General features: G+C 47.0%; 2 protein-coding genes and 1 long non-coding RNA gene across 11 annotated transcripts in view; 1 reads left to right on the top strand and 2 right to left on the bottom strand.

Annotated features, from left to right (window-relative positions):
- The window catches only part of Beta-spec (spectrin beta chain), a 27,684-nt gene extending 9,880 nt beyond the window's left edge, over positions 1-17,804 (top strand). Inside the window, exons 3-11 of one of the 9 annotated variants that reach the window (XM_076826519.1) lie at positions 259-6,362; positions 6,457-6,599; positions 6,816-6,874; positions 7,421-7,477; positions 8,799-8,900; positions 10,329-10,484; positions 11,151-11,418; positions 11,518-11,700; positions 14,956-17,804. In XM_076826519.1, the coding sequence (XP_076682634.1) occupies positions 259-6,362; positions 6,457-6,599; positions 6,816-6,874; positions 7,421-7,477; positions 8,799-8,900; positions 10,329-10,484; positions 11,151-11,418; positions 11,518-11,700; positions 14,956-14,959 (7,076 nt within the window). In that variant the 3' untranslated portion in view covers positions 14,960-17,804. Of the gene's footprint in view, positions 1-258; positions 6,363-6,456; positions 6,600-6,815; positions 6,875-7,420; positions 7,478-8,798; positions 8,901-9,104; positions 9,223-10,328; positions 10,485-11,150; positions 11,419-11,517; positions 11,701-14,955 lie in introns of those variants that run through there. The other 8 variants (XM_076826520.1, XM_076826521.1, XM_076826522.1 and 5 more) reach the window with 8 other exon arrangements.
- Positions 8,109-9,859, bottom strand: LOC143376341 (peroxiredoxin 2-like). Its single transcript, XM_076826548.1, has 2 exons — positions 9,565-9,859; positions 8,109-9,471 (listed from the first exon to the last, which is right to left on the bottom strand). The coding sequence occupies exons 1-2, from the start codon at positions 9,857-9,859 to the stop codon at positions 9,095-9,097; spliced, it is 672 nt and encodes a 223-aa protein (XP_076682663.1). The 3' UTR covers positions 8,109-9,094.
- LOC143376343 (uncharacterized) lies at positions 17,637-20,043 on the bottom strand. Its single transcript, XR_013087075.1, has 2 exons — positions 19,882-20,043; positions 17,637-19,598 (listed from the first exon to the last, which is right to left on the bottom strand). It is a non-coding gene; the product is annotated as an uncharacterized LOC143376343 (long non-coding RNA).

Below are 20,043 nucleotides of genomic sequence, written 5' to 3'. Positions count from 1 at the left end.
CTCCCGTGGTCAGGTTCTGCTCGGCTCGGAACAAAACTGCAGTTGTAAAGCCATTCAGGTTGCTCGGTAGCGTTTGCTTGCTGCCTAGGAAATTAAGCGGTGCAGATATTATTGCCACATCCTTTGATATAGTACCTATGTAGATATGACTTTGATAAGTTTGCTACTTTAAATCCTTGGTGACGCTTTTGTCAACTGGATCAGATGCGACTATTCGTTGGGTATTAATTTATCGTGGATTCTTTCTCCGGATACCAGGTGAACGTGAATTGGTACAAAAGAAGACCTTCCAGAAATGGGTAAACTCCCACTTGGTTCGGTGTTCTTGCCGAATTGGCGACCTGTACGTCGACCTCCGGGACGGAAAGATGCTGATAAAGCTGCTGGAGATCCTCTCCGGGGAGCGGTTGCCACGACCAACGAAGGGAAAGATGCGAATCCACTGTTTGGAGAACGTGGACAAAGCCTTGCAGTTCCTGCGCGAGCAGAGGGTGCACTTGGAGAACATGGGGTCCCACGACATCGTCGACGGGAATCCCCGCCTGAGCCTGGGGCTGATCTGGACCATAATCCTGCGGTTCCAGATCCAGGATATCACGATCGAGGAGACGGACAATCAGGAGACCAAGTCCGCCAAGGATGCTCTGCTGCTGTGGTGCCAGATGAAGACCGCCGGCTACCATAATGTGAACGTGCGGAACTTTAGCACGTCATGGCGCGACGGGCTGGCCTTCAACGCCATCATACACAAGCACCGGCCCGACCTGATACAGTTCGAGAAGCTGTCCAAGTCGAACGCCATTTACAATCTGAGCAACGCTTTCAACGTGGCCGAGGACAAGCTCGGCCTGCTCAAGCTCCTGGACGCCGAGGACATATTCGTCGACCATCCCGACGAGAAGTCGATCATCACGTACGTGGTCACGTACTACCACTATTTCTCGAAAATGAAACAGGAAACTGTCCAAGGTAAGAGGATAGGAAAGGTGGTCGGCATCGCGATGGAGAACGACCGCATGATACACGAGTACGAGAGCCTGACCAGCGATCTGTTGCGCTGGATCGAGAGCACCATCGAGGCCCTAGGCGACCGTAGGTTCGCCAATTCGCTGGTAGGCGTGCAATCCCAGCTCTCCCAGTTCTCCAATTACCGGACCGTCGAGAAGCCGCCCAAGTTCGTGGAGAAAGGGAACCTGGAGGTGCTGCTGTTCACGCTGCAGTCCAAGATGCGAGCCAACAATCAAAAGCCGTACACGCCCAAGGAGGGCAAGATGATATCGGACATCAACAAGGCGTGGGAGAGGCTGGAGAAGGCCGAGCACGAGCGGGAGCTGGCTCTGCGGGAGGAGCTGATCCGTCAGGAGAAGTTGGAGCAGCTGGCAGCCAGGTTCAATCGGAAGGCAAGCATGAGAGAGACCTGGCTGTCCGAGAACCAGCGACTGGTCTCCCAGGACAACTTCGGCTTCGACCTCGCCGCCGTGGAGGCAGCGGCTAAGAAGCACGAAGCCATCGAGACCGATATATTCGCGTACGAGGAACGAGTTCAAGCGGTGATGGCTGTGTCGCAGGAGCTCGAGGCCGAGAAGTATCACGATATCGAGCGGATCAACGCTCGCAAGGACAATGTCCTCAGACTGTGGACTTACCTGCTGGAATTGTTGCGCGCCAGGAGGGTGAGGCTGGAGCTCTCGCTTCAGCTGCAGCAGAACTTCCAGGAGATGCTCTACATCCTTGACAGCATGGAGGAGATCAAGATGCGCTTGCTGACCGACGATTACGGGAAACACTTGATGGGCGTGGAGGATCTTTTACAGAAGCACTCCCTCGTGGAGGCCGACATCAACGTCCTGGGAGAAAGAGTGAAAGCTGTGGTCCAGCAGAGCCAGAGATTCTTGGAGCATGGCGAGGGCTATCGACCCTGCGATCCAACCATCATCGTGGAACGCGTGCAGCAATTGGAGGACGCGTACGCCGAGCTGGTCCGCTTGGCCGTGGAGCGAAGAGCCAGGCTCGAAGAGTCTCGCAAGCTCTGGCAGTTCTACTGGGACATGGCCGACGAGGAGAACTGGATAAAGGAGAAGGAGCAGATCGTGTCGACGGGAGACATTGGCCACGACTTGACTACTATAAACTTGCTGCTTTCCAAGCACAAGGCCTTGGAGAGCGAGATCCAGTCTCACGAGCCTCAGCTGATGGCAGTGGCTGCCGTAGGAGACGAGCTGGTCCGCCAGCAGCACTTTGGCTCTGACCGTATCCAAGAGCGGCTCCAGGAGATCCTGGGGATGTGGAATCATCTGCTGGACCTGGCTGCCTTCAGGAGGAAGCGTCTGGAGGAAGCTGTCGACTACCATCAGCTGTTCGCGGACGCGGACGACATCGACATCTGGATGCTGGACACTTTGCGGCTGGTGTCGTCGGAGGATGTCGGCAGGGACGAAGCTAACGTGCAGTCGTTGCTGAAGAAGCACAAGGACGTGACGGACGAGCTGAAGAACTACGCGGCGATCATCGATCAGCTACATCAGCAAGCCTCGGGTCTTGGCGAGCAAGACGCCAAGTCGCCGGAGGTGCTCGAGAGACTCTCGTCTATCGATTCGAGGTACAAGGAACTGATGGAGCTGGCCAAGCTGCGCAAGCAACGGCTGCTCGACGCTTTGTCGCTGTACAAGCTGTTGAGCGAATCGGACGGCGTCGAGCAATGGATCGGCGAGAAGAATCGAATGCTGGAGACGATGGTGCCTGCCAAAGATATCGAGGACGTGGAGATCATGAAGCACCGGTACAACGGCTTCGAGAAGGAGATGTACGCGAACGCCTCGAGGGTGGCTGTGGTGAATCAGCTGGCCAGGCAGCTGTTGCACGTCGAGCATCCGAATTCCGAGCAGATCGTCGCCCGGCAGAACGAGCTCAACCAGAAGTGGGCCGAGCTGAGGGAGAAGGCGGAGAACAAGCGGGACGAGCTCAACTCCGCGCACGGTGTCCAGACCTTCCACATCGAGTGCCGCGAGACGGTGTCCTGGATCGAGGACAAAAAGCGGATCCTCCAGCAAACCGATAGCTTGGAGATGGACCTGACCGGCGTTATGACTCTTCAACGTCGTCTCAGCGGGATGGAGCGCGACCTGGCGGCCATACAGGCCAAACTGGACGCCCTGGAGATGGAGGCGCAGAATATCCAGCAGCAGAACTTGGAGGACCCGGAGATGATTGGCGAGAGGATCACGCAGATCCACACTATCTGGGAGCAGCTGACCCAGATGTTGAAGGAACGCGACGCCAAGTTGGAAGAGGCCGGTGACCTGCACAGGTTCCTCAGAGACCTCGATCACTTCCAAGCCTGGCTGACCAAGACGCAGACAGACGTCGCCAGCGAGGACACGCCGACCACCTTGGCCGACGCGGAGAAACTGCTGACGCAGCATCAGAATATTAAGGAGGAGATCGACAATTACACCGACGACTACCAGAAGATGATGGACTACGGCGAGAGGCTGACAACCGAGGCTGGCGACGGCGACACTCAGTACATGTTCCTTAGGGAGCGATTGAACGCGCTCAAGATGGGCTGGGAGGAGCTGCACCAGATGTGGGCCAACAGGCAGCTGTTGCTCTCCAACTCGCTGAACCTGCAGGTGTTCGATCGGGATGCTCGTCAGGCAGAGGTGCTGTTGTCTCAGCAAGAGCACATTCTGGCCAAGGACGAGACGCCGGTAAACTTGGAGCAGGCGGAGCACATGATCAAGCGGCACGAGGCGTTCATGACCACCATGGATGCCAACGACGAGAAGATCAACAACGTGGTGCAGTTCGCCGGGCGACTTGTCGACGAGGGGCACTTCGCGGCGGACAAAGTCAAGAAGAAGGCGGAGAGCATCAACGAGCGTCGTCGAGTGAACCGCGAGAAGGCTAACCAGTGCATGGAGAAGCTCAAGGACCAGCTGCAGCTGCAGATGTTCCTGCAGGACTGCGAGGAGCTGGGCGAGTGGGTGCAGGAGAAGCATATCACCGCTCAGGACGAGACCTACAGGAGCGCGAAGACGGTGCACAGCAAGTGGACCAGACACCAGGCATTCGAGGCCGAGATCGCCAGCAACAAGGACCGCCTGCAGCAGCTGCAGCAGGCCGCCGAGGAGCTGATACAGCAGAAGCCAGATCTGGCCGAGATCATAAAGCCGAAAGTGGCCGAGTTGGCCGACCAGTTTGAGGAGCTCGAGACCACTACCCACGACAAGGGCGAGCGGCTGTTTGACGCGAATCGCGAGGTGCTGATACACCAGACCTGCGACGATATCGACTCCTGGATGAACGAGCTAGAGAAACAGATCGAGAGCACCGACACCGGCTCCGACCTGGCCTCCGTCAACATTCTCATGCAGAAGCAACAGATGATCGAGACCCAGATGGCGGTCAAGGCCCGGCAGGTGACGGAGCTGGACAAGCAGGCGGACCATCTGCAGCGCACCGTGCCGGACGACAAGATGGAGGAGATCAAGTGCAAGAAGGAGAAGGTGGCGCAGAGATTCGCCCAGCTGAAGGCGCCTCTGATCGAGCGGCAGCGTCACCTCGAGAAGAAGAAGGAGGCGTTCCAGTTCAGGCGGGACGTGGAGGACGAGAAGCTCTGGATTGCCGAGAAGATGCCGCAGGCCACCAGCAACGAGTACGGCACCTCTCTCTTCAACGTCCACATGCTGAAGAAGAAGAACCAGTCGCTACGCACGGAGATCGAGAACCACGAGCCCAGGATCAACCTGGTCTGCACCAACGGGCAGAAGCTGATCGAGGAGGGGCACGAAGACAGCCCCGAGTTCAACAAGCTGATATCCGAGCTGACCGAGAAGTGGAGGGAGCTGAAGGACGCTGTGGTCGACAGGAACAAACATCTGCTGCAGAACGAGAAGGCGCAGCAATACTTCTTCGACGCCACCGAGGCCGAGTCCTGGATGAGCGAGCAAGAGCTGTACATGATGGTGGAGGATCGCGGCAAGGACGAGATTTCCGCGCAGAATCTGATGAAGAAGCACGAGTCCCTGGAGCACGCCGTCGAGGATTACGCGGAGACCATCCGCCAGCTCGGTGAGACCGCCAGGCAGCTTATCAACGATCAGCACCCTCTGGCCGATCAGATCGCGGTAAAACAGTCGCAGGTGGACAAGCTGTACGCGGGATTGAAGGATCTGGCTGGCGAGCGACGAGCCAAGCTGGACGAGGCTCTTCAGCTGTTTATGCTCAACAGGGAGGTGGACGATCTGGAGCAATGGATCTCCGAGAGGGAGCTGGTAGCTGGTAGCCACGAGCTTGGCCAGGACTACGACCACGTCACCCTCCTGTGGGAGAGATTCAAGGAGTTCGCCCGCGACACCGAGGCGATAGGCTCGGAGAGGGTGGCCGCTGTGAATGGTATCGCGGATTCGTTGATCGCCACCGGCCACTCCGACGCGGCCACCATCGCCGAATGGAAGGACGGCCTGAACGAGGTCTGGCAGGATCTGCTCGAGCTGATCGAGACCCGCACGCAGATGCTGCAAGCCAGCCGCGAGCTGCACAAGTTCTTCCACGATTGTAAGGACGTGCTCGGCAGAATACTGGAGAAGCAGAACGCCATGTCGGACGAGCTCGGCCGCGACGCTGGATCGGTGTCCGCCCTCCAACGGAAGCACGCCAATTTCATGCAGGACTTGTCCACGCTGCAGACCCAGGTGGCCCAGATTCAGGAGGAATCGGCCAAGCTGCAGGCTAGCTACGCCGGTGACAAGGCCAGAGAGATAACGAACCGCGAGGGTGAGGTGGTGGCTTCTTGGAACAACCTTCAGTCCCTCTGCGAGGAGAGAAGAACCAAGCTGGAGGACACCGGCGACCTGTTTCGCTTCTTCAACATGGTCCGAACCCTGATGATCTGGATGGACGATGTGGTGCGTCAGATGAACACCTCCGAGAAGCCCCGCGACGTAGCCGGCGTCGAGCTTCTCATGAACAACCACCAGAGCCTCAAGGCCGAGATCGACGCCAGGGAGGACAACTTGATGGCGTGCATCAACCTCGGCAAGGACTTGTTAGCAAGGAGCCACTACGCCAGCAGCCAGATCAAGGAGAAACTGGCGGCGCTGACCGACCATAGAAACGCCTTGCTCCACAGATGGGAAGAACGCTGGGAGAACCTGCAGCTCATCTTGGAGGTATATCAATTCGCCAGGGACGCGGCGGTCGCCGAGGCATGGCTAATCGCCCAGGAGCCGTATCTCATGAGCCAGGAGCTCGGCCACACCATCGACGAGGTCGAGAACTTGATTAAGAAACACGAGGCTTTCGAGAAGTCGGCAGCTGCGCAGGAGGAAAGGTTCAGTGCCTTGCACCGGCTCACCACGGTTAGTAGAGGACCGGCATTGCCGCGTCTTTAATCCAAACCGAAGCTTTTTCTTAAACGGAGGCGTGTACACTTCGTGTACTCTGTTGTTACAGTTCGAGTTGAAAGAATTGAAGAGGAGGGAGCAGGAACGGGAGGAAGAAGAGAGACGCAAGAAGGAGGAAGCGGCAGCAGCCGAGGCAGCCCGATTAGCTAAAGCGACTCCAGTAACTAGTCCGGACGAACCAACCAGTGAAAGGTATGTACGCGGTATCTCTCCATACGTAAGTACCTCTATCTTTTGTTATCCAACTGTTGTAGTAGTAGACTGTAGACTGTAGAGAATACTTGGCCAGTAATGAATAATTTATGGTGCACTGGATTTCGTTAGTTAAACAGTAGAACGTAAACGGTAGATTGACTTGTAAAAAAAAAAACGATATAAGAGTAAAATTCTATTTCCTCTGTACAACAGAGCCGAGGCTGAAGGTGTGACTGCTGGAGAACGTGCCGCTGGCGAAGACGACTCGCATGGTAAGCCAATCAAGCCCGTATCACGCGATATGGTATACATATTGTATATTCAATGTCAGTTCGATACGTTCGATCGAAAGATCGAACATCATGTACGTAGATGATTAACGCAATCAGCGCCAACGTTGGGTTCTTTTGGCGATTACTTTTTCTGACAAGTCCAACTTGTCGTCTTCCAATGGTAGTCCAAACGATACATCATCCTTGAGTGCTCCGTTCAACTACAAAAAATCGACAAGAATTATGTCCTTTTTGTTTCACTTTTTTTTATTTATTTTTTTTTTTCAATGTATTACTAATACAATATGTACCGTACGGTTTCGCTTGCCACGTATCTTGTACACTTAACTCTTAGGCGACTGGTTTTACAAACTGGTTTGTTCGGATAAGCATGAAATCGCTAACAGCACGTTTATTTTTGCCTCCTTCCCCCCAACCTGTGCCGAAACGGACGGACCCCGCTCCCCCATAATCCTTCTCGCCCAACTGCGAATCCCTCCTAAATGCACCCTAAAAATGCGGCACGGAATGCACAAACCACCGCAGTGGCACATCGCAAGGCTTCTACACGTACACCACAGCCTCAAGACAAACCCAAGGAAGGTGAGTGTCCCGATGGTATAAGAATTAATGATCTTATTTCCCAAACTACTTGGTGGTACTTGATCACGAACCTACCTTTCGACATATGCCTTAAAAAGGATTAAGCGTTGCGTTACCTTGCTCGTACGTCGTTCAGCGTATACAGCATATGCAGCATATTTCCTACCTGCTCCCTTTCCATATTCATTCACGATTAACGAGTGCGAGGGGTTGAGATCAATCGTTTTCAGGGCGTAGAAAGATCGCAATAAGCGAGCTGGTGTATCGTGTGTACTAATCTTACTGTTTTTTAATTACCATTACGCTATCAAGTACCAATGCCTCGTGTTAAATACATTGTATAAACCGATCGTGTCGTTCCGCTGCTTTTCAGCTGACGAATCTCTGTATTCCTGCCCCGTAGACGAGATTCCGGTATATGATGGTTCAATTGAATTTTATATATAGATTCCGCTATTGATCCTTTAAGCTGGTGATGGAGCATAAAATTAAATCATCCACCCATGGCAGCATGGTTCTACGGCAGATCTTCTTTCTTCCCTCTCGCATTAAAGTTAACCCGTATTGTGCAGTCGTAGCTACCTATAGATAGCAACGAGTGCAACTTCATCATTCTCTGGTTAGGAGGTACCCATTCAAGATTCATCGAGCAAACGGGTCATGTTCGCAATATGGGTTGGCCATGGATCTGACAGAAACCTCCAGTCTTTCAGCATATTCGTTGAGCAACTACACACGCCTATCGCTGCCATCATATAATTCTTATGCGCACTCGTTTTTTTCTTTTTATCAACTCTTTCTAGCAGGTGACGGAGTCGTTCTACCCGAGACACGAAACCATTCATTAAAACAGTGTTTTCGATCGCCCAGCCGAAGGCGCAGTTCCAATCGCACGTTGCATGATTGATGTGTGCGTCATTAAAATCCCTTAAACAAGCTGGTACAAGTCAGGTACAAGCAGCACGAATTAAACTTCGTAAAAACTCGGCTTTTCTAAAACGTAAGCTTTTTCTAAACGTATGCTGTTCTTATCTGCATGTGGAATCTTCCCTTGCTACCGCAGAAGCTTATAGAGCAACTTGTACCAGCATCTTCTCCATGAATGCATTCGTTGAATGGAATTGATTTGTTGCAAGTTCATAACAAAACTCACCACTTACATATACTTTCATTTCTCCTCCCATTATTGACTAATCGACTTTGCCGATAACTTTTGTTCGAGTGCAACTACATTACGTAGCGTTAACAATAGTATATTACATATCTTGCCCCAGTATTTAATGTCGAAAGTAAAGCATGTTGAATTTGGTGTGTGGTGTAGTGCATGTTCAGAAACCTGCACGTCTATCCATGCGAGGAGAAGCAGCACCACCTGCCACCCCCTCATCCACAAAACCTCCGCAAGGTCTATCCAGTCCAACAAGTAAGTTCACATACAGGATCACTATTTGCTTTATTCACATATATATATATGCCCCCCCCCCTGCCCCTACCCGGGGTCGAGACAAAACGTGAAATCGTACGAGAAATAGTCCAAGATATCTGAAATCTTCGAGGTTTTATGCAAGCGTGCTGCTGGAAGAATTTACAGTTGCCCGTGTCGAATATTCCCAATCATCATGTGCAGCTGAAGAAATTTGGCTCGCCGTGTAAACTGGGCAGAGTCCCTTTGGGGCCAGCTGGACAGATATGACCGAACTTGTCGACGAACTGACAAGCCTCCAGGACTCTTAGCGTCTCGTCGACGGAACGCGACAGAGATATCTCGCTGATGGCGACGTGTCGAATCAATTGACTCGTATCTATCACGAAGAGCGCCTTCAGTGATATCCCCAGCTCCTCGTCGAGTACTCCATACGCCTTGGATATCCTGTGATTCTTATCGGATAGGACTGCGATGTTCATGTCGCCCAGGCCACCCTGCTTCCGCGGGGTCAGGATCCACGCTAGGTGCGAAAAGTGGGAGTCCGTGGAGATCGCCACTACCTCGCAGGCTTTCGCGTGGGAGCAAATTAAAATTAGAAATTAGATTCCCAATGTTTATTAGAGAGAGAGACTCGGTTTAGAATTGCTTGCCTATCGTGTACCTAGTTTCTGGAATTCGTCAACACGGTCGCTGAACTGTATGATTTCGGTGGGGCAAATGAAAGTGAAGTCGTACGGGTAGAAAAGCAGTATCAGATACATTCCCTTGTAATCGCTCAGCGATATGTCTTTGAGTTTTAACTCGGTCACTGCGACGCCTGACCAAGCAGGTGCGGGACTCGACAACGCAGGCAGTACACGCACGTCCGGATCGCGTGGCTCCTCGCCGCAGCACAGATCCTTGTGCTGCAATGCCCTCTGCCCTAGAAGATGCCTCGCGTTCGCCATCATCGTCATCGATACACACCAATGATACAGACGTCACTTCTCCGCACAGACGTGAACGTTGCTGACCGCAGTTTCCACGATTAAAAACAAAAGTTGAATAGAAGGCTCCACAGTGTGAAGAAATTCTATAGAGTGGGACGGAATTTTAGCGAATGCCCGATTCACCCAACTCTCGTTATCTGTAGTTGCAGCAACAGTTTTGTCTTGGAATTTTTCATGTAAAAGTTCCCTGGGGTACACATACCTTACACGCTGCCTTTCCGTAGGAGTATTTTACAAGGTGTTTCCACAGTCTACTTTAGAGATCTCTCGCATGAGCATGCTGCATGAGCATTTAAACTATTTAAAGGATCAACTTAAGATTGTCTCGCAGTAACGAAACCTTACCCGTCATGAAATTCCGCAAGCTATAGGCTCTCGATGTTGAAAAGTAAGTAGCTAATAATGTCGTCCTGTGTGTTGCGTGTATCGTTGAAAGCTCCGAAAGGTGGAAGCGGTTCCGAGTCTGGTACTTTAAGACGTAAGGAACGTAGTCGCAGCAAGTCGCCGTTCAGGAGCTTCCGCTGGAGGAAATCGGCCAAGTCACCGAGTTTAGATCGCAGTGGCGTGAGTGACGATGAGCGCAGTATATCTGGTAAGCAAACACACATTTAGACGAGGAGGCGTAATATGATGGAATTAACACATTAGCCGTAAGAGACTTTTTAACTTTCAACTTGAAAGCGTGTCGATTAAGAACCAAGTAGATATAAATAAGCTAATGAGAATTCTGCATTGTCCAGGTGCGATGGCTTTCCGAAGAAACGAGCCTCGTCGCGATCGTCGACCAACTACTAATCCTCTTACTTTCAGCCTCGTTCAACGTGGAGCAACTCGTGGAACACAGATAATAGTTGTACACTACGTCTTATGCTTAGAGTGGGGTTTTTCAATAATGATACTGATTGTGCCATGCGAGATGAGACGTTAGAAAGCTGGGATAAGTTTATGTTGCATCCTACTAATCGTATGCGATCCAAGTCGATCTGTATCGTGAATGCGTGTACGTTTTGGGCGATATTTGGTAAACCGTGGTGTAGGCCTTTTGGGGTCTCCCCAGACATACGATGCACCCCTACCTACATAATGTACCTTGTAATCGTTAAATTGCATTACGTTGTTCGCGCAGCTCCGCCGTGCGCGGAAAACAATCGGGACATTGTTTAACCGTAACGTAGATGATCCTGCCTGTCTATAGTGTTTTTATACCGTTATATCGTTCGTTCGCTCGGTGGCTCTTGAGTAACATTTCGCTTTCCAGAACAACGAAGCCCCACCGACGACGAATTCGAAGGCGTGCTGCAACGAAAACACGAATGGGAGAGCACAACGAAGAAAGCATCAAACCGATCATGGCAGAAGGTGTACATGGTTGTTCGCGGGCAAAGCTTGTACGTGTACACGGACCAAAAGTCATACAAAGCCGCGCCTGATCAGCTCTACAAAGGGGAAGTCCCTCTTGACCTCAGAGGCGCGACGATCACCGTAGCGAATGATTACACTAAGAAGAAACATGTCTTCCGAGTCAAGTAGGAAACCTCTGATATTAAACGCCAACGGTACAGCAGCTCTTCTCACAGAGCCTCTTCTACGGTGCGAAACTTGGTCGGCGGTGTGATGTGTTGCAGGTCGCAGAGCGGATCAGACTTCCTGTTCCAGGCCAAAGACGACACCGAGATGAATGAGTGGGTCTCTGTACTGAATCAAGCGGCGCAGGGCGCGTCGGGTGCCAGCACGTCCAGGGCGCACACTTTGCCCGCGCCTACGCAAGCCGAGACAAAGCGGCGTAGCTTCTTCACTCTCAAGAAAAAGTGAGTTTAGAGTATAGAAGGGGAATGAAACGCGTACCTACGTTATTTTCGCGCGACGCCAACAACATATCGCGTTAATTTAACGAGATGTCTTGGAATCCAATCGGGATTAGGAGAGGGGGCACATTCTTCGCTTTGCCCACTTTATCAAAATCATTCGCGCCTGCCATTCGTTCAGATCGTGCAGAAAATCATGCTTAATATCAGAGCGAGCCATTTAAAGTCGTGGATTTGGTAGTTAAATGGAGGCAGTGTGGCGCTCATGGTGTTCCACTTTAAGTGGAGATCAGTATTTTATTCTCGTTTGTGTTACTCTCCCACGTTCTTTTTCGAGACGATTTAGTTTTATGGCTTCTCGTATCTCACTGGCGACGAAGCATGTTGTTGGCCCAGTGCAAGTGGAGTACAGAAGTGGGTCGGATCGGATCGGATCGGATCGGGTCGGGTCGGGTCGAATGATCCATGACCTTTTAAACTTAAACACGTCTCGAGCTTCCGAGTTTCGGACAACGACCTTGAAGAAGAACGTGTGAATTGAGTTTTTTTTTACTAACAATAAGTTGGTCGAATTGGCACCAGTGGAGATAACGCGGTCCTGCCTCGATCACTTGACTGCTGAATTTATGATTTCAGTATATCTCTACCAGCAAGCCTTACTTAAACGAGTGTTGCGCGAAGAAATCGGCACCGTAATATAATTAGCGTTAATCGACGAGTATGGTAATTGCCGGCTGAAAAGGCCGCGTAAACCTACATTCACAGGGGTAACTTGATACTGTCTGTTCTTCTTTTGCATTTTATTGATCGCCTCTCGTCATCTCCGATTTACTCCGAGAGCCAAGTAAACCAAGCTCCCATTGAACGTCGAAAAGACGTGGCTACTGTAACGGACGCATTGCTTCATCTTTTATTTAATGTCATTGATCATGATTAGAAGGGCGAGCTCGGAGCATGAATCGGTCGAAATCATTTCGGGGTCTTCTCCTAGTCCATTCCATCGCATACGATTTAGCGCTGGCAGACCATCCATTCACATTCGATCATATTTTCCATTTATCATATTTTAGAAAAGCCAAAAAGTAGAAAGCGAAACCAATGAACGTAAGAAAACGGTACACAATTGGAACAACATTTAGTGATTGCGGTGAGTCGCACAACAATCCTAGATCATCATCTTACCGTCGTACTTACTGCACGATTAATTAATTGATCATCGTTACCAGTTGTTTTCTGTCCTTCTGCTCCTTACGTTTCGTTCCTTTCTTTCATTACCTATGATTAGCATCTCGAGAAGTACGAGAGGGGAATGTTCTTCCAATTGTGAATGCGGAATGATCATATCGAGGTTCTCTAAATGGGAGAATGCATTGTATGTTGCAGTGCTTACTGTGTTTCATATGCGCGCTAAAGAGTCCCTTTCAGTTTCCGTGAAACTTTGGAGTCGCTAATTACAGTCATTTTTCCTTATCCGTTAGCTATAATTTATACGAAACGATCCCTGCGCGGTTACGTTTGTAGACTGATCAAGTAATGCGAGTACTTTGTACACACACACGCACACACACACACACCAGCTGAAGCAAAGCGAAAAGATTCTCAACCCTTTGCTTCACCTTTTATAGACCACTTTGCTCTAGAGAAATGCTCCATCATGAGCAGAGGATCAGTGAGAGCTTTAATATCTAATTAAATGTTAAATGTTCCAGCATTATAAATTCTAAGATTACGCATTCGAGAGTTCTAGAGCTTAGAGAATATACATTTCCACAAAAAATGTCACGACAGGAATAAGCGCGAGGGCCGAAAGACTAAAGGCGCTTTCGGTTCTATATGAGATTCAGTGTCGGCTGATCAATGAATAAAGATGGCTGACTGTGTTGCACGACAAACTCTTGTAATTCAGCGACAAAACATTTCCAAACGTTTCTACGATTTCGAAAGATCATAACGACTCGGCTATATGAAACACAATGGTTTTTAACGTGTCACATTATTCAAACAGCTCAATTCACAGGCGCTTCTTATTTGCATTTCTTCGTTGCTTTCACGAAACGTTTTCTTTCCGTTCGCCTAGTATGCGTAGATCACATATTACGATATTGTGTACCTATCATTGTTGGATTATATTTTGTGGCGCTATCGTTTTATCATTGCTTACTCATTACATCATCATTTCCTCACGCTTCTTTGCTGTCCAAGGGCTATCAAACTTTTTATATATATATATTATATATATATATATAATATATAATATATATATAATATATATGTGTGTGTGTGTATAAAATAGAAAAGAAATTGAACTTTGTTACCTTCCTTATTGGAGGTAACTTGTACCACGCTACATCCAAAAGTGCGCAGCTTCTGAAGACGGGGCTGTGTTGATGCATATTGGTAATATTACTTTAATTGTACGAGATTTGTGTGTAGCGTTCGTATGCCCTTCAAACCTTGAGCGATAGTTTAGTATGCATTTAGCAGCATTAAAAGATACCTTGAGATGTAGTAATGTTCTATCCATACATACATACAGTCTGGTCCATTTCAATCTGTCCACTTTTGTTTCATAGATTGTTTGTCATTTTGATAAGGAGATGTTGCAGACAGAGATTAAAGTGTATCGAAGAAGAAGATACCTTGCTGATGACAAAAATTAGGGATCTTATTCGACCGACTTTAATGCCCGTTCAAGATATTTTCTATGACAAACAGTCATCCAGATATCAGAGTGAGAGGGATGAAAATAGACTACATACTGTGTGTTCCCTTGGGGAAACTCCACGTAACTGTTGCTCGATACACGAGTGACAAGTTTCAAAGAGGCTAGAGCACAAATAAATAATAGGCTAGAGAGTAAATAATAGATATAAAGTCAGAGATGATTATTAATATAATGTTTAGGCTCTGACTGTATCGAGATAAGCAATATCATTGCTAATAGTCAAAATCTCTATATGATGAGAGAGGGAGAGAGAGAGAGAGAGAGAGAGAGAGAGAGAGAGAGAGAGAGAGAGAGAGAGAGAGAGAGTTCCAATCTTTTCCTTTATGCCTTGTCAGTAAAGTACTTGATGTCGGTTTGCTCTATGCCTCGCTGATGCGAACACTTTTCCTGCGATGTTGGGTAAAAGATCTGCAAGCCCCAGCATCCAAATACGCAGTGTCGAGGACACATGAACACCCCCCCCCCCACACACCTGTATCAATAGTGCATTGAATGTTTTGATTTAACGTTCGGTTTTTTTTGCCAATTTTCAGCTAAACCGGAGCAGTGAAGTTCGGTATATGCCGCTCCAGCACAACACACACGTTTAAAAGAGAAATGTTTCGTCGCTCTGCGTGATTAAAAGCAACGCTAACATTTAATAATAAGGAGAGTCATACACACAACACGCGGCCATGGGTGTTTACCAAATTAATGTTGAAGGACGTCCTTTCGCTAAACGAGTCATTTAACGATGATACGCCTACATCTCGACTACTATCAGCCACCGAATAAACATAGAATATTTAAACAGCTGTCTGTACGTGTTAAAACACTTGACGCGCGCGTAGGCCATTCGAAGTCTAATTGCGTTTTAGTTATCGAAGGAATTTTTCGGACACTTTGCAATATATCGCTAGTTGAGAAAGTGACACACACACACACACATTCGGTATGTCCCACGTTAGCGTGACCGAGGTTTACTCACTTGGATGTATCGATCACGAAAACAATTATATCTTTGCACGCTATCTCAGTTATGTCGTCTTTTAAATGCCATTCGAGTTGATCTTTTCAACGTGATGCTCCATCGTAATTATATATCATGGCATATATGTATATTATATTGCGCTTCATATCTATTTACAACAATGTAATGTTTCATTTCTATTAAACCAAAACGATTGTTCAAGCCAGGTATCAGGTTGCTGCGAGTCATTCGTCGGTTTAATAAACGCGAGGCCAGTAATTCAATCTTTAAATAGGCACTTTGTACCGAGAATCGAACCGCACACGTTGCTCAAAGTAATCAAAAGCTGAGGAGCTGCGCTATTTGAGTCTCATTATTTCAGCATGCGATCTTCCATTTTGAGCAATGCGTTCGCCAGTGTCAGGTGCAAAGATTTTCCATCTTTTTACACGCTGTATGATTCTATGGATATATCATTATTAAAGAGGATCTCGCGACGCAAACAGTGCCTTAAGAGGACTGTATTTTCTGTCACTCTGAATATTTGCAAGAACGCTTGATAAACGCTGGGCCCAGGGGAAATATCCTCGGCCGCGAACTCTTTTATACTCTGTAGGCGAAACATTGGCAAGTGATCATTGTTACATACTTTGTGTCCGGGAAGAGATTGTCGAGACAACTTACGCAGCAATCTGATACGTTACCGCTGTATCGCGCTCATCTCGAGGCGCCAAGAGTATTTTCTTCCCCGATTCGCAAAAACTCTTCATTTCTACACACGTATGTACTGTACGTAGACGCATTGTACTTTTTTTTTATTTCGCGTATTTCCCGCAAACGATTCGTTTGCGTTTCGATGACTGCCATATATTTTTAAGAAGCACACTAACTTGGGACATGAATATATAAATATATAAATAAATATATAAATATATATATAAATATATAAATATAAATTAGCTTTTAACAAATTGTTAAATATGCTCCGCGTCCTAAGGGAAAAACGCATTGGAGAATTATAAAGAATGGAGAACACTGTGTAATAATTCAAAGAGTTTCCTCCTAATATACGATCCCAAATGATATCATGATTCTACGGAATTAAAAAGAGAGAGAGAAGGAGAAAGAGAGAGAGAGAAAGAAGAGAAATATTTAATTGTTCTTTAGACTTACTCGTGCTCCGCGTACGATTACAGTTTTTATCAAGCGAGTAACCATGAACAAGAATCATATTGATGGATCGTCGTCATTCTTTGGTTCTGTTTGAAATGTCTCGCTCGGTTGATCCTAACTGCAGTTGTTCGCCACTTGCGAATTCGCGCGATTGTTAACTTTCTTTTTTTTTTTTTAATATTTATCACGTTCGCCGTTCTGTTTCATAGACTTTAAGAATGACCCAGGCAAAGTTTTTAAGAAGAGTACCGCGCTTGAAACCCGTTTCCAAGGGAATATTGACTTTTCAAGAAAAGCTTGTTTCTGTTCTATCGTCCCGTTCCAATGCGACTCGACCAGGCTGATGGCGACTTGTTCCATGTTCTGGTATGCAACTCTATTATCGCTCTTTTCGATGTTTCTTTGAAAATCGATACGACATTCAAATCTCCGTGGACCCTCTGACGAGTACATGTTTAAAATACATAATACGTTGGTGGAATATCTCATGTTTTTTTACTGTTGTACCGCGTATGCTTCATTGATTTGTACATACAATCACTGGTAACGCAGTACCTAATGCCTAGGGGACGGATGGAAAAAGTAGCAAGAAGGAACGGAAAACTAATCAAAAACTCGACGAACACGTTCGCTTATTCTAATTTCATGCATGCGCATTTAGTGGATATTTTTTATTAAATATTCGGAGTCGCATTGCTACACTACACACACACACACACACACACACACACACAAATCTTGATATTTCATAGCTATGTGTTTTATATATAAATATAAATACAAAATAAAGAAGAACAGTAAATTATAAGGAATAAAAAATTATTATAATATAGATATATATGGTAATTGTAAAACTATCCCTCGGTACTTGGGTGTACAGAAAAACTCCCCTTCCCGATAAACTCTTCCTATCCTATCTTTCCCGGTAAGACGTCCTATGGGGAAATTTTATCGAGGAAATTTCTTAAAAGGATAATATTGCGAAAGATCTTTACCCGGAAATAAATTGCCACGAATAGCCGTAGCTTGCCGCTAATTTAGTATGACATACAGGACCAGAAGGCGAACATATTTCCTTAATAAGTCTCTATATTTGTTAATTTATTTACAATCCGAGGTCCTAGGACCCTTCTAGAGGTTCTGCTACATACTTTTACAGTTATACTTGAAAATGTAATCCTGTAACAGCTTTCAGCAGTGATTTCTGTATAGATTCTGTTCATAAGCCCGCAGTTATTAATAAATCTTCGATACTCTAAATCCCTGTGTCGTTATTCATGTACAATTATACGCACACACTCCCATTCCCCTTGCTAATGCTTTATGTTATGTACTTTTCGAGTTACATTCGAAAATAGAGATCCTTAAGAACGCCTCATTTTCGCCTTTTATGCATATATCGCGTAAAATTAAGTAATTATCGTGCGTTCTTCGAAGCGGTATCGCTGCATCGTATAACGAGTCGGTAGTAACGCGGTTCCCATAAGGTAGATGGCCTTATATTAGCGTGCTTTTGTATTTAACCCTCGAGCGGGCGCGCTTTGTGAACTCCGTTCACCGATCTGCGTACATATTTCCTTCATTAAGTTTCGGTAAGACAAACATTCTCTCCACGCGATCGTGATGTGTTTCAAGAATTCTATGATGCTTGTGCCAGTTGATTTTCATTTTTAATGTTAAAAATGTTTTACATATACTATTTTTGTGTTTTTAAATACATTTACTGCATTTTTGGATACATTGCTAATATTTTCCCATCACATTTAATTTAAGTTACCACATTATTATTACTAACTCAATTTCGAAAAAAATGTGAGTTAGTCCGTTGTTGCTCTGACTGCCTCATATATCGTAAAGTCGCGTCGGTAATTCTGTCAGTTGTGGCCAAGAAGTGCTGCAAAGTTGACAGGAACACATAATACTACTTGGCGGAGGGGGCACGCACAGCTGCGCGCGCGCGAGAGAGAGAGAGAGAGAGAGAGAAAGTGTGATATGTGGGGAACCGCTAGTGCGTGCGACAAGGATAGAGATAGATGGCGTGCCACCAACTTTGGTTATGCTCTCCTGCTCCTCTATCAGGGGCACATAACCAAAATTGGTGGCACGTCATCATCTGTACCCTTGTCCCACGCACCAGTCTCTCTCTCTTTCTCTCTCGCACGCGCGCGCACAGCTATTGCGTGCCACCTCCGCCAAGTAGTATTATGTGTTCCTGTCAACTTTGCCAAATTTTCAGATCCAAACGTATCTAGTGCTACTAGTACATACATTTGACCGCTAGGTGGTTATTGTTATAACAACATTTCACGGTCGGTAAGTTAAATAAAATTCATTTATTTTACTAGTTTTCCATTAACAATATTTCAATTCACCAATAAAAATATTGAATCTCTTCGTTCATTTTCGCTAAATTACCATTAGCATTTTTTAAATTTCCTGCAACAAGTCTTTCTACCATATGCTCTCACTTCCTTCGGACACATTATGTAGTCACTACACTTACTATAGCAAAAGTGATTTCCCCAGATTATTTCTGTCCTTGTCGAGTGACGCCTCTTATTATACCTCCTCTTTGACCTCGCACTGACTCTGCGCTGGTGTCAGAAAATGACTTGGATTGGTTGTTTCTGATAGAAACGAAGATAGCTCTATAAAAATCAAACAATCCAAGTCATTTTTTGGCACCAGTGCAGAGTCAGTGCGTGTTACCGAATTCGCTATTGGTGATTCTCCTGCCTAGAGGATCACTAGCTCGAGTATACCATTAGCGCCTCTGACGGGGAAGCCTTGAAGCCTCATTCTGCCAGTTTTCGAGTCATAAATTCATTATAATTTCAACGTACGGTGCTTATTAGCGGTCAAACGCACCAGACCCACCTGCACGGATGTCTACTGGAGAACAACTATACCCGCAAAAAATTCCTTCTTGCCGATTCCAGAACGAAAGTTGGTTGAAATGGTTTATTTACTACATCGCGTATACCTACACGCTTTTCCTAGCTTGTGTGAGCGTACGCACACATTCAAGGCCCAATGAGACGGCAGCATTAAACCCTTTTCAGGAACAATAAACAATGTTATTATTACATATGGTTGCATAGTATATTACATAGTATATTGCTCTTTAAGAGGACTAAATTAACGTATCGTAATATTATACGAACGAAATAAGGATCATTACAATTATTTATAATATTAATGCATGTTAAATTACGTTGCGCACACAATAAATCGTGACTTTCGAGTTTGTAATTGTATCCGACTATGTATATATATATATATATGTGTGTGTAGTTATGTAGTACAACAATTTCGATAGTTTCAATTGTATAATTACCTATGCCGTGTACCTATGCCGAACTTATGGGGTGGTATGGCTGGAATGGCCCATGGAGATTGGTGGGGAATGACCGGCAAGGTCCGATAGGCTCGAGACGTTATTTCTAGTAACAAACGGTTTGCAAAGCTTAAGAAGAGTGATACGCATTTGCGCTTTGTC

Source organism: Andrena cerasifolii, chromosome 14 (genome assembly GCF_050908995.1).
Source record: "Andrena cerasifolii isolate SP2316 chromosome 14, iyAndCera1_principal, whole genome shotgun sequence".
NCBI classification, from domain to species: Eukaryota; Metazoa; Arthropoda; class Insecta; order Hymenoptera; family Andrenidae; genus Andrena; species Andrena cerasifolii.
Note: the sequence above shows the minus strand (reverse complement) of the source record. Positions and strands in the feature narration are given on the sequence as shown.

Excerpts from the sequence above, each read along its gene's own strand:
- LOC143376341 (XM_076826548.1), bottom strand. The coding sequence starts at position 9,859 with ATGACGATGATGGCGAACGCGAGGCATCTTCTAGGGCAGAGGGCATTG. Across the intron at positions 9,472-9,564 it reads TGACGAATTCCAGAAACTAG|CCTGCGAGGTAGTGGCGATC; the intron begins GTACACGATAGG and ends CCCACGCGAAAG.